Source organism: Tiliqua scincoides, chromosome 5, assembly GCF_035046505.1.
Source record: "Tiliqua scincoides isolate rTilSci1 chromosome 5, rTilSci1.hap2, whole genome shotgun sequence".
NCBI lineage: Eukaryota > Metazoa > Chordata > Lepidosauria > Squamata > Scincidae > Tiliqua > Tiliqua scincoides.
The window spans coordinates 55956887-55969366 of record NC_089825.1 but is presented as its reverse complement, the minus strand read 5'-3'; the positions used below and the strand labels follow the sequence as shown (position 1 = coordinate 55969366).

The 12480-nt window shown below is 42.1% G+C and overlaps 1 protein-coding gene across 3 annotated transcripts in view; it reads left to right on the top strand.

Annotated features, from left to right (window-relative positions):
* The window catches only part of LOC136654154 (uncharacterized), a 13372-nt gene extending 892 nt beyond the window's left edge, over window positions 1-12480 (top strand). Inside the window, exons 1-7 of one of the 3 annotated variants that reach the window (XM_066631051.1) lie at window positions 1279-1853; window positions 2835-2935; window positions 5654-5738; window positions 7538-7627; window positions 9321-9380; window positions 10767-10892; window positions 12127-12480. In XM_066631051.1, coding sequence (XP_066487148.1) covers window positions 5658-5738; window positions 7538-7627; window positions 9321-9380; window positions 10767-10892; window positions 12127-12252 — 483 coding nt within the window. In that variant the 5' untranslated portion in view covers window positions 1279-1853; window positions 2835-2935; window positions 5654-5657 and the 3' untranslated portion in view covers window positions 12253-12480. Of the gene's footprint in view, window positions 1-1278; window positions 1854-2834; window positions 2936-5653; window positions 5739-7537; window positions 7628-9320; window positions 9381-10766; window positions 10893-12126 lie in introns of those variants that run through there. The other 2 variants (XM_066631049.1, XM_066631050.1) reach the window with 2 other exon arrangements.

The window sequence follows — 12480 nt, the reverse complement described above, 5'->3', positions numbered from 1 at the left end:
CAACCTTCAATAATTTTGAGACTTCTCTCTCAATCTCATACCATCCTACTTCCGGCTTAGCTCTCCCTGCATCAACCCTCTGAATGTCTGCTATGTCTCTCATTGCTCTGACTTCTTGCTGCTCTAGTTTTAACTTTCAAACCCTCAGAGTGCTTCTGCTTTTAGCACTCTTCCTCAGGCATCAAGGTTCTAAACCCTGGGTGCTTCCCAAGCAGCATTGCGTTGCAACAGCCCTTCATGATTTGGGTCCCTGAAAGACCGCCTCCTCCCCTAAATTCCAGCTCATCCTCTTAGGTTAGCTGAGTGGGCTCTTCTACAAGTGTCCCCTTTGTCCCAAGCTCAGGGGCAAGCCTTCTCTGTGGTGGCACCACAACTATGGAATGCTCTCCCAGGGGAATCGAGAACAACTCCCTCATTGCTTTTTGGTGAGGGCTCAAAACATATCTGTTTGATCAGGCATTTGGCTACTGAGTGGATTTTTGCCCTCTGCGTCTCTGATATACTGTGGTGAGCCTCTCTGGACTCATCTGTTCCTTATTGGATCCATGAGTTCTTTTTCCCTAAATTTTTTGTTCTGTGTTGATATTCATTTTTCACTAAGTAATGTTAAAATTAATGTACTTACTTCTGAGTAGACATGCATAGGATTGGGCTGAAAGACAGTTACTGCATTTGGCCTTGCACTGTAAGAATTGCACATTTAGACAAGGTGATCTCATTTTTTGCTTGGATTTGTTCCAAGCATAATGAACTTTTAGATGTCCATTAGTCAGAATGGAAAATTTCTCAACTATCATTCTTTAAGGCAACAAGTTTTTAGTATGCATGGCAGGTATCAAGCAGGCAGTCAGTGGTTAATTTAGCCTGTCAATGTAGTATGAGCTGACATGTAAACCAGAACTACTACTAGTAGTACTGTTCCCCCCCCCCTCTCTCTCTCTCTCACACACACACACACACACACACACACACACACACAGAGCCAGCAATTGTCAAGTTGACTCTTGTATAAATAGACTGAAACAGGACAAATTAATTAATTTTCTGATACAAAGAACCAAGAAACCTACAAACCAATCTTATGTTAAGTCCAGCTCTATTAACTGGGGCTTACCCCCAGATTAGTGTGCATCTTAGGCTGCAAGATGCTGACTTAGAGCACAGTATATGATTGAAACATTTTTTCTTTGAACAAGCTTGAAATAAGAAGCAAAGATATTATTGTGACCTCCCTACACTTCAGTGTCAGTGAAAAGCTTCACACCACATTCAGTTTGTAATCACAGGGCAGGCTGTCAGCAGAGAGCTATTTCCACTGTTTAGGCTATGTGATTTGCCCACGTCAGCTAGCAGTGGTTTGTAATAACCACTCGATAGCAAAGATTACAAGTCTGGAAACTACTGCAAAAATTCTTGCAAATACAATGTGGATGGTGTGGAGAGAGGCGCATTTCTGCTGCTCAGGAAAATGCTTTGTAATCTAGAGAAGCAGACTATTCTGAACTCCTAGTTCTTAAACACACAGCTGGGCACGAAGATAAACTTGCAGGCAGCTAAGATAAGACAAACTGTATTGCAAAAATACTTGCTTCTGTGTAACGTTTTGCACATTGCAAGCATTCATGCATTTACTTTCTGCATTACGTACCCAAGCATTGGTCAACCATGGGGTTTTCAAGGGCACAATTATGACTCAAACTACTTTAACATGTTGAATAGTTATACTGTTCCCCAAAGAACTGTGATTATGAGGATAGTGAGATGTTTCTGTTTGAAATCTCTGCTTTCACCTCAGACTTCTCAAAAACAGAGAAGTTGAAAAAAAATTGGAAAAAGAAGTTGAAAAGTAAATAGTAAGTAAATAGAACTTTTTTGCTTTACTTTTGCCACACTGAGATATTTTATGTAGTCTTTTCTCTTTTTCCTTTTTCTTCTTTCTTTTTTTGTTTTTATGCATTTTTTGTATTGAGGTTGTTCCTTTTAATATCATAAATAAAATAAATATATCATTGTAAATTTTAAAAAATCAATGGGTAGGTTACGGTCATCAGCTCTTTGCCTGGGCAACATGGGACCATTGCCAGTCTGCCACCCCATGATGGTGGTGATAGGGTTTCTCAAGCTGTTGACAGAGTTACTGGGGGGGCTTCACCACTGTAGAATGGTTTTATTTTCCTCCTCCCCATTTGTGCGGAATGGGCTATGGATATGACAAACGATGCTCAGACATGCCACTGGTATAGTAGTGTTGCCAGTGCTACTTGACCATAGGATGACACTGTAATTTTTGTAAACCACTTTGGGAGCCAGTCTTGACTGGAAAGTGAAATATAAATATCTCCAATATTCTAGGATTTGCAAGTCTAGAATGTGGTGTAAAATTACTTTTGGAAAGTTGCAGTTGATTAGGAATAGGATATACTATATTCTTCACACTGCCTTACTCTTTGCAAAGGGTGTGTGGAAGAACCCTTCCCACCTTTCCAGAAAGCGAAGGAACCACTGTAAATAGAGAATGATAACCAGCAGAATATAGGAGATATCTAGTAGTTTCCTTTCCACTGAAGATGAGTAGAATTAGAGGCAGTTGCTCCAGGAATAAACGTTGTGCACATATCAAATGAGATTGTATTAGTAGATTTTATTTGTTTATCAACCCATCCCTCTACATATAGACAGATAAATGCTGTCTATATGCATCCCATGGAGGGAAAAGGTCAAAACTGGCATGTGTTCCTTCCTCAATCATATGATTTCCTCCCCACACAGTTCAGAAGTTTATTTATGTCTGTTATCCAGTACACATTCTTCCTTATTCTGCTCTTGCAACACAGAGTGTTTTGAAACAGAATTGCTGATAGATAAGGAGGAAGCCCAGAACTGTGAATTCCAGTCATTGCTGAAAGCGAGGGAAGAGAAGGTACGATACAATACTGTGAGTACCAACTTATTCTGTTACTTCTGGCTGTAGTCGCTTCTGTTATTTTGACTTATTGAAAATACATTGAATGAAAGACGTTCTGGTTAGAATGCAGAATTTTTTTTTATTACATAATAGCAACTTTCATGCTGAGAGTTTGTAGTAGAGTATTTACAGATCTTTCTATGTCTCTAGAAGCTTGCTGAGATGCCAATAAAGTTGGCAGTAATCCTAACCCCTGATTTGTTAGCTTGCAGGCTTTAATAAAATCTCCTATAGTAACTGATCAGATAGAAACCCTTTGACAGCACAATCCTAACTTGTGCTGGAACAGGCAGGCCAGCAAGTTTGTGCTGTACCTAGCACAAGTTTGGGGCTGTCTGTGGCTCAGGCAGGGGAAACATTTCCCCTTACCCCGGGGAGAGCCGCAGCAGCCCCCTTGGGTCTACTTGGATCTGCGCCACCTCAGGAGATGGTACAGTGCCAAGCAGAACGGAGCAGCCTGGAGTCGCTCCATGCTGCCTGGTGAATAGGGCTAGGATCTGGCATAACTGCTAGGTCCTGGCCCACCTCCCGCTCCCTGCCCATCCGCCCCCAGGAATGCCCACCGCCCGCCCTCCCCCACTCTGAAATGCCTCCCTCCCGCCCTCCTCATGTCCCAGCCAGACCCCCCAGATCCCGAGCTGGGCCGAGACATACTTAACCTGTTGCTGCCACCGCAGAGGCTGAATCTTGCCTCCGTGAACCAGTGCACCTCTGTGCACTGGTGCAGCTTATTTGCACGGGGGGCACAAACATGCTTTACAACATGTTTGCAAGCCTCCTAGGCCATCGCAAGAGACTTTTGCCAGCCCAGGGTGCAATTAGGATTGCGCCCTTAGTTTCTCATGTCCCCTGTTGTGTCAGCCCAAGTCAGGCAAAGGTGAGCATCCTTATGGATACTCCCACGGGTGGAGACTGTTTCCTGAAGGTATTAAAATTTCAGGATATAATTGGGATATCTTAGGGCTAGAATAGGATCATATAAACATGTGGGCTTGCCTGATTTTATGAGCAGGGAAACGTAAGTATCACGTTATTAAATTTAAAAGCCCATACACATTACATTTTGAAGTCAGGTGCAAGAAATACTCAAGTTTAATTATACAGCTAACAGTATTGACTGTGAACGGCGGATATACATTTCAATGTATATTTACCCATAATGAATGCTGAATGTTTATGGGGGGGGGGGTAGATCCATTTAGACATGCACTTGCCTTCACAATTGATGGCGTCATTTGTATATTGTACCATTTGAATGCAGCCATTATTTTGCCTGAAGATGAAAAATAAAGCGAAACTCATCCCTAAATAACTGCTGAGCTATGCAAGCCCATGCCAGTGATATTAATTGTTCCATTGGTTGTTCAGCAGCTTCTGAGCTACTTTCAAACACACTTGAACTGCATCAGCCAATATTCCACTGGAATGCTGGCACTTCTTTATGGATATTCCAGATGTAGAAGCCAATGCTGAAAACAAACTTTTGGCCAATGATCCTCATACCTTCTGCTGCACTGTTACTTCAAGTTAAAGTAGCATGTGGCGGTAGATGGTGAATTCAGTCACCAGCAACCTTTCTAAAAGGGAAAACAGCTCTTTAGAATATTTTATTATGATAGAACAGGGGTGCCCAAACCCTGGCCCTGGGGCCACTTGCGGCCCTCGAAGACTCCCAATGCGGCCCTCAGGGAGCCCCCAGTCTCCAGTGAGCCTCTGGCCCTCCGGAGATTTGTTGGAGCCTGCGCTGGTCCGACACAACTGATCTCAGCGTGAAGGCAACTGTTTGACCTCTCGCATGAGCTGTGGAATGAGGGCTCCCTCCACTGTTTCACGTCTGTTTCACGTCTGTGATGCAGCAGTGGCAGCGAAGGAAAGGCTGGCCTTGCTTTGTGCCAGGCCTTTTATAGGCCTTGAGCTATTGCAAAACCTTCATTCACTCATATATGTTCATCTTTAATATATTCATTTGTGTAAATCTATGTAAATTTATTCAAATTTTAAATGTAAATTAATTCTTTTTTTCCCTGGCCCCCGACACAGCATCAGAGGGATGATGTGGCCCTCTTGCCAAAAACTTTGGACTCCTCTGCGATAGAAGAACAGTTTCAGTGGAGCTGCTGAAGTTCTAGCAGTTAGGCAGAGTCAGGCTGGTCTCCTTCCTTCTTCTAGCTACTAATCCCTGGTGTATAAGAGGGAAGTATTGTTGGCAGGAAGAGAAGGCCAAATAAAGCTGTCTAGCAAGAACTAATTGCTAGTGATTAGAGGGAGGAACTTGGTTCAGTTCCCACTGAAGTAACTGTCATACTGACCTTTACACATGGTAGAAAATCATCACAAAAAAACAGGACTTAATGCTACTGTGAGCTCAATTTTAAATGCATATACACCTGCATCCTTGAACCAACCATAACAGTAAAGTTAGTTCACAGTTACAGTTATTCCACACTTCAGACTTTAGTTGTTTTCCATCCTGATTACTGAAATGTTTACCTGTCGCCTTCTCAGCGTAAACATTCTTGAGTATGTTTGCCTATTTTTCTTAATGCTATGATTAAAAAATTACTTCCATTTATCATATTCTTTTCCTGTTTTTTAATTCCTTCTTGGATTTAGTTTAAATCCCTTGGTTGTCCTTTTATAAATTCTCCCCTCTGCACCCAACGTAATTAATAAGTTAATATTCTGCAGAAAGATGGAAGATACTTGCAGAGGACATGAACTGCCAGAAGCCTGGAAGACAGAATTTGTAAAAATGCGACCTCTGATACCTGCTGTGAGTGTTTACTTCACATTTAGGATGTTATGAAACTAGCGGATATACCCTGTAATGTTTGAGAACACACTGATAGTTGCTTCTCATGCTATGTAGACACAGGGCATGTGCAGTCAAAAAGCTGCATCTTGAAACTTATGAGATGCGAATAACAGAAATGCCATTTTCATTCTTATTTCATAATTCATTAAGAGCCCAGTCCTATCCAACTTCCAGCGCCAATGCAGCTACAATGTCATCCCACTGTAAGGGTGCCTCCATGATAGCCCAGCTCCCTTACTGCAGGATGCAGCGTGTGCCCCATTGGCCTTGCTGCATCAGAGCTGGAAAGTTGGATAGGATTGGGCCCTAAGTGGTTCTCAGTCTGTTATTATTTGAAAACAGTGGTTCTCTAATATATAGCAGTGGGAGAGCAGCCATCCTGGGCACCCCATTATCAGGGGAACCGTGGGGTATACAAATTTTAAATAAATAAGCTGTCCCTGTTCACCCAGCATAACATCTTTTCTAATTGCTGCTTCCTGGTGTTTCTTCTGCATATTTTTTTAGATTGTGAGCTTTTTGGGGATAGGGAACCATCAATTTCACTATGTAAAGTTAGTGAACTTTTTGTTGAAAACCAATATATGAGCATTCTTAAAGACACAATTCTAAAAATGAGGATCTTGGGTTCCCAGTTGGTGATCAAATCCTCAGATTTGACTGAAGAAAATATAAAGAGGTGGATAGAAGTCGCCTTTCTCTCACATAAAATTTCACCCAATTGTCTGAAGAAATGAGGGTGCTATAAATCTTCAGTAGGGTTCACTATACCCTCCAAAAAGATAACACCACGGTCATGTGCATATTTACTCAGAAGCATGTCCTACTATGTTCAATAGGCCTTACTCCAGGTATGTATGCCTAGAATTCCAGCTTAAGGGAGCCAAATTCATAACATGCTAACTAGCACCCATTCATCTTCAGATGGTGAGCTGGTATGCACTATGGCAGTGTTTTTCAACCACTCATGGTATTTTACAGCATGGCAGGTGGTATTCAGGCCACTGACATGGTGCCCATGTGGCAATGCTCCATATGGCCCAGCTGTTCTGGTAATAGAGTTTGCAAGGGTGCACCATTACACTAGTGGTGGAGGTGCTACTGTGAGCTCCCTGGCCCTTCAAAAGAAAAGCTATCTGGGGAAATAGGTTGCAGAGAAGCCCAAATTATGGAACAAATTTGGACTCCCACTCCTGTGCACTTTTGCTGTTTCTAGAGGCAGTGGTGGTACTCACAAAAGGTGGTACTTAGATAAGTGGTACAAAAACAAAGCTGAAAAGCCCCTCAGCAGGAGTTCTCAAGTAATCTTTGTGGCAGGTCACCAGGCTTTCAAAGCGGATGAGTGGCTACAACTTTATACAAAAAATTATTGGTGACCATGGGGCATTGGGGAACTTGATACAGTATGTTCTGCACAAAGACAAATTATTTTGTAGATTACACTGACAGACGTGCCTTCTAAGATAAATTGTATAACTCCTCTGGACAAGCAGGAATATGCTTTACTGCAGCTTCTTTTTAAGCTTGGATATGTTCCTACCATTATATTAAACAAAATAATGAGGGGTCTGAAACCAGAAATGAGTAACCATTTGTGGGGAGAAAATGGTTGTCACATTCTTCAAGTTCAAGATATAATTCCTACTAGCACTGGTGCTACATCTTTAGAAAATTTAGTTTTGAAAAAATTCCCTACTGATTTGCTTCAGGTTCACATATAGTTCTTGCCACTGGCTCATCCAATTTTCTCTTTGCAGATATTTCAAGTCGTAACTGCAATTGCAATTATTGTCACTGGCTGTTTTGGAGAAGCAGGAATTGGAACACCATGGTGGTCTGGAAGCATGGTAGTAAAATCAGAATATTTAATAACAATAAGTAGAAATCTTCATTTTTTATGTATGGCAAATGAAATGAAGATCTGTTTATGTAGCTAATCAACTAATGACAGCCCAATCCTGAGCTGCCCGGGGCGGACGGCTGCAGCGGCACCAAGAACTCCTCCCGCTGCATCCTGCACGCCTCAGGCTGCCACGGGTGGCACCTCAGGAGAAGGGGACTTTCATCCCCTTCCCAGGGTAAGGGAAGCAGCCCCACAGTAGCGTTCATGTAGGGTGCCGAGCCCCACACAAACGCCTTGGATCCGGTGGAGTGGAGCTGCACGGGACCCGCCTCCCTTCCTCCCCCTGGCACGCCTCCCGCCTGCCCTCTCTCTGCCCCCATCTCCCCATCATGCCTCCTCACTGCCCTCTCTCTGCCCTCCACCTGCCTCCCCCCTCCCCGGAATGCGTCCTCCCCGCCCCCTTCTGTGAGACCGCCGAGCAGTGGAGGATGGGCGCCCGCCCAGTACTAGCCCAGTGCTAGCGCAGGCACTAGCCTGGTGGTAAGCCTCGCAGACGTGTCTTATGGCACGTTTGCAACAGTGCGCTCCAGCAGAAAACCGGAGCGCCGAGCTAAAAAAGGATTGGGCTCTAAATCTGCCTAACAATGAATAAGGCTACTAGTTTATCCAGTCCTGTCTACTCTGAACTAGTGGCAGATTTCTTCCGCAACACTCTACCTGAGATTCTTTTAATATGAGATTTTTTTACCTTGAGATTTTAGGAACTGACACTGACCATATCAAGGCTCTGAATGTACTTTACCTGTGATCTATGTTCCCCTCCCTACTTCACTGAGGTTCACTATATGCACAGTTTGTTTACAATTATTTGTATTCTACTGATAGAAAGATTTTTGGATTCTTTTTACTGATGCACTGCTAAAACAGTCAAGGGTCTTTAAGAAGCTTTATTTCTACATTAGTAAATGAATTGCAAGCCAATTGCATATATATATATATATATATATAGAGAGAGAGAGAGAGAGAGAGAGAGAGAGAGAGAGAGAGATTAAAATATAATAATAATAGATGAATTACAAGCCAATTGATCTCAGCTTTTGAATACAAATGATCACCCTAGTCTTGTCTCCCAAAACCACACCCAGTAGCAATTCAATTTATGCTCTACACCAAACAGCATAACAAATTCGGGAAACTTTGTCACATTATTTAGACCTAAGTTTACTTTCGTTATGCAAGATTCTGGCTAGCTCCTTTTGGGAAAATTATAATCTACTTGTTTTACCTATCATTGGGTGCAATCCTAACCCCTTATGTCAGTGCTTTCCAGCACAGACATAAGGGCAATGCAGCTCTAAGGGAACAAACATTTTCTTACTTTAAGGAGGCCTCCGAGAGTGACACCCAACTGCAAGATGCAGCACATGTCCCATTGGCACTACTATGCCAGTGCTGGAAAGCACTGACATAAGGGGTTAGAATTGCTCCCATTATCTCTTAGGGTTACTGTGACATAGTGACCCTCCTATTCTGTCTTTGAGAGGAACAACAGTCATTCACTTGGCTCCAATTTCAGTTATTTTTCTCAAATTAGAGAATTTAACCATGTAGGATCTCATTTTAAGATTTTTCCATTCACTTCCAGCACAAAAAGCACATAAGATATAAAGAAAAAAAATGTTATTTTGTCATTGCAGTTCATTATATCTGGCACATCTCTTCTAATGCTATTACTAATGAAGCAGACAGTTTTTTGGGTAAGTTCTTTAGATTACAGAAATTTCCAAAGGCGCATGCATGTCCATCCTCATTGTGCTTCATTTTGCAGATTGCTTTCAAAAGCATGCTAGAATTGTCCATGCAAATGAACCCAAACCTCAGCAACATACGTTTCAGTAGAATTTGTTCTCCAAAGAGAAGAGCAATCAAAACTGTAAAGAGCTCCAACTGAGCTAGTATCATTCATTCTAATTTTGTTAAATTGTTTGTGTTAATTTTGCTGTACACTACTTTGACTAGTGTAACAGCAGAATACCTTCCACTCCAAGCTTCTATGGTCTTACCTTGCACCAGAAGAAAAATGTGTCAGTCATCTTGTTTGATCTTTTAAGGACTAATTTTGAATATTAGTGACTTGCAATGCTTAATTTGTCTCAGGAGCTCTCCCGGCTCAGAGAATAAAGCTGTTGTTCAGTTTCAGTTTGCACCTATCTTGCATGATCTGTTTCCTATGGCAGGGATCAAACCTGAAACAAGTAACAAGTTAGCAGCCAGGCCAGCCAGTGCTTTTGTTCAATAAGCCAGAAGGCTAGTTAATGGTTCTTAACAACTCCCTGATGTTGCTGAATGAAAACCTCCATTGGGGCCATGAGGACCCTCAAATACATCTACCTGGCAGGAAGGGTTAAGAAACAAGGTGAGTCTTTCCCTCCTCCTTCTCTGAATCAGTAAGAAAGACAAAGGACCATATGAGCTGGAGATTCTGAAAGAGACTGAAACTGAGATGGAATCTGACCAGATAGATTGTAGTTGAAACTCAGAAAATGGTAGCTAGGAGCTATGGATGCGCTTAGAAGACAATGTAGCTGATGTTGCTTGTAGGAGTGTGGTATCAACGCTCAGGCCTGTATAGTTATAAAGATTTGGCCAGGCCCTATGCAAAGTTATTCCTCACCTTGCTTTTTCTTTTGTCAGTTCTTTGCAATCTGCCTGTCTGCCCCCTCAACTGCTCCTTCCCTTAAGACCCTACTCTTCAGTTCACAATCTGCTCTGCCACCTTTCTTCCTTAACCACTTCACCTTTTCTTCAGCTCCTATGGAGTTTCTCCTTCTTCCTGTCTGCCCATAAGTCCTACTTTTCTTTTTCTCTCTATTCCTGACAGCACAGCTTCTCATGTTCCTAATCTGTGTGTCTTATTTAGAGTCAAAGAGACATTCATTACAGTTATCCAAGCTGTAATATTCATCTGCATTCCCTTGCTTGTAACTTCTCTTTGAGCAGTAAGGGTTGTGAACAATACATAAATAAAGAGTTCATTTATCAGAGCAGACAAGAAAATAACTGGAGCTTGTGAGAGAAGTACTTGCAGGATGGTAAAGTTCTGGGAACATGAATGATTAACAACTTTGTTTTCCTTCCCATAGGAAAAATGTGCCTTCATAACTATAATTCTTAGTACATTAATAGCTGTGCTGGCCTTAACTCTTTATTGTCTGGAATTTGCACTTGCCACATTGCCTCAGAGTCCCTTTCCTCACCAGGGAATCAGTGTAAGCACCTTCTGATTTATATTCTTTATGACACTTGTATTTTTTTTTTTTACTAAATACTTTTATTGTTTAGAAACACTGAACTGGGGGTCTTTAAGTTACTCTGTGAAACTGTGGCTGAGTTTGTTTTTTCAGCTTCCAGCTCTGTAAGTGCTAGAGAGCTGGTTCCCAAACTAGTGGGTCATGACCAGCCAGGGAAGCACTTGTCCCTGCCCCTTTAAGGGGTGGGGAGAGAGGGAAGGCAACAACACAGTCCCCAGGATCATGCAGATGCTGGGGGGGGGGAAGGGTTTTTTCCACTTTTTTCCCACTGGGGGAGTGCCAGACTTCAGGGAAGGGGTATGGGGAGCCCTGCAAACATCCCTGCAGGGCTCTCCAAGCCTCTGTTATAGTAAAAAACACAATGGGAAACCACTTCTGGTTTTCGTTCAAAAACAGTAAATGGTTTTCAATTTTTTATTTTTTTTTACTGTAACAGAGGCTTGGGGAGCCCTGCAAAGACATCTGCAGGGCTCCCCATATCCCCCTCCTGGAAACTGGCGTTCCCCCAGGTAAGTGTAAACACCCCTCTTCCGCCCCCCCCCTGCACAGCAGCACAATTCTGGGGATCACATTGCTGTCATAGCACTTCCCTTGAAGGAGTTTAGGAAGCAATGCCCTAGAAAAATATGGTTCATAACATGAGCAAGAGACTATCACTCAGCCTTAGCGCATGCATTCAAGAGCACAAAGTGGACTAGTTTTAAACACTTGGGATTATAGAGTTGCGTTCATAATTGGATGGCAAAAGGGTAGAATTTTGTTAAACCTTTCACTAAATGCTTGTGGGTGAAATGACAAATTCTAATCCACAGTGGTTCTGAAAATTGGAGTAGGGTGTAATCTTGTGAAGGTGGTAACAGTTAGGCTGATATATCAGGTTAAAGAAAAAAGAGGGATGGGAAGCCTATATACGTATAATGCCCTGGATTCCTTCGCAAAATAATAATACATTAAATGCTAAAAATAAATGGGAATAGTAGTGACCTAGCTTACAGGGTTGTTGTGGAACTTAATGAGATGAGAAAAAAGTTGGTTGACAGTAACTGGAACAGAGTAGGTTCAACATCTGAATAAATGATTCTTTAAGATTCTACTATCAACTGGCTTATATAGCCCAACAGCATTAAAATTATATAATGCCCATTAAGGTTATATACTGACCATTAAAGACGTCCTGTCTTGCTCCTTCTAGGCCACACGACTGGTACGCCATTACAATGTGACTACCGCTGAACTTGCACTAACAGCTTTTGAGCTTGGAATCTGTAGTTGGATTTTGTATATACTACAAAAATCTAGAAAAACACTGGCACATTGAAAATCTGCACCTGATGATGTAGATCCTTGCCTATGGATATTCTTTAACAAAGAGGTCTTTAAAGAGCCACAAGACCACTAACACAGTTGCTCTTCTGGAATGTATCATTACCATATTAGTTCTCATTATCAAAATATCTTTCCTTCCTCTGCTTTTTGCAGTAAGCAACTTGCATTTACAATGGAATGTATTTAAAGGGAAATATAGCAGTGTGAGCTTGCTGTCTGA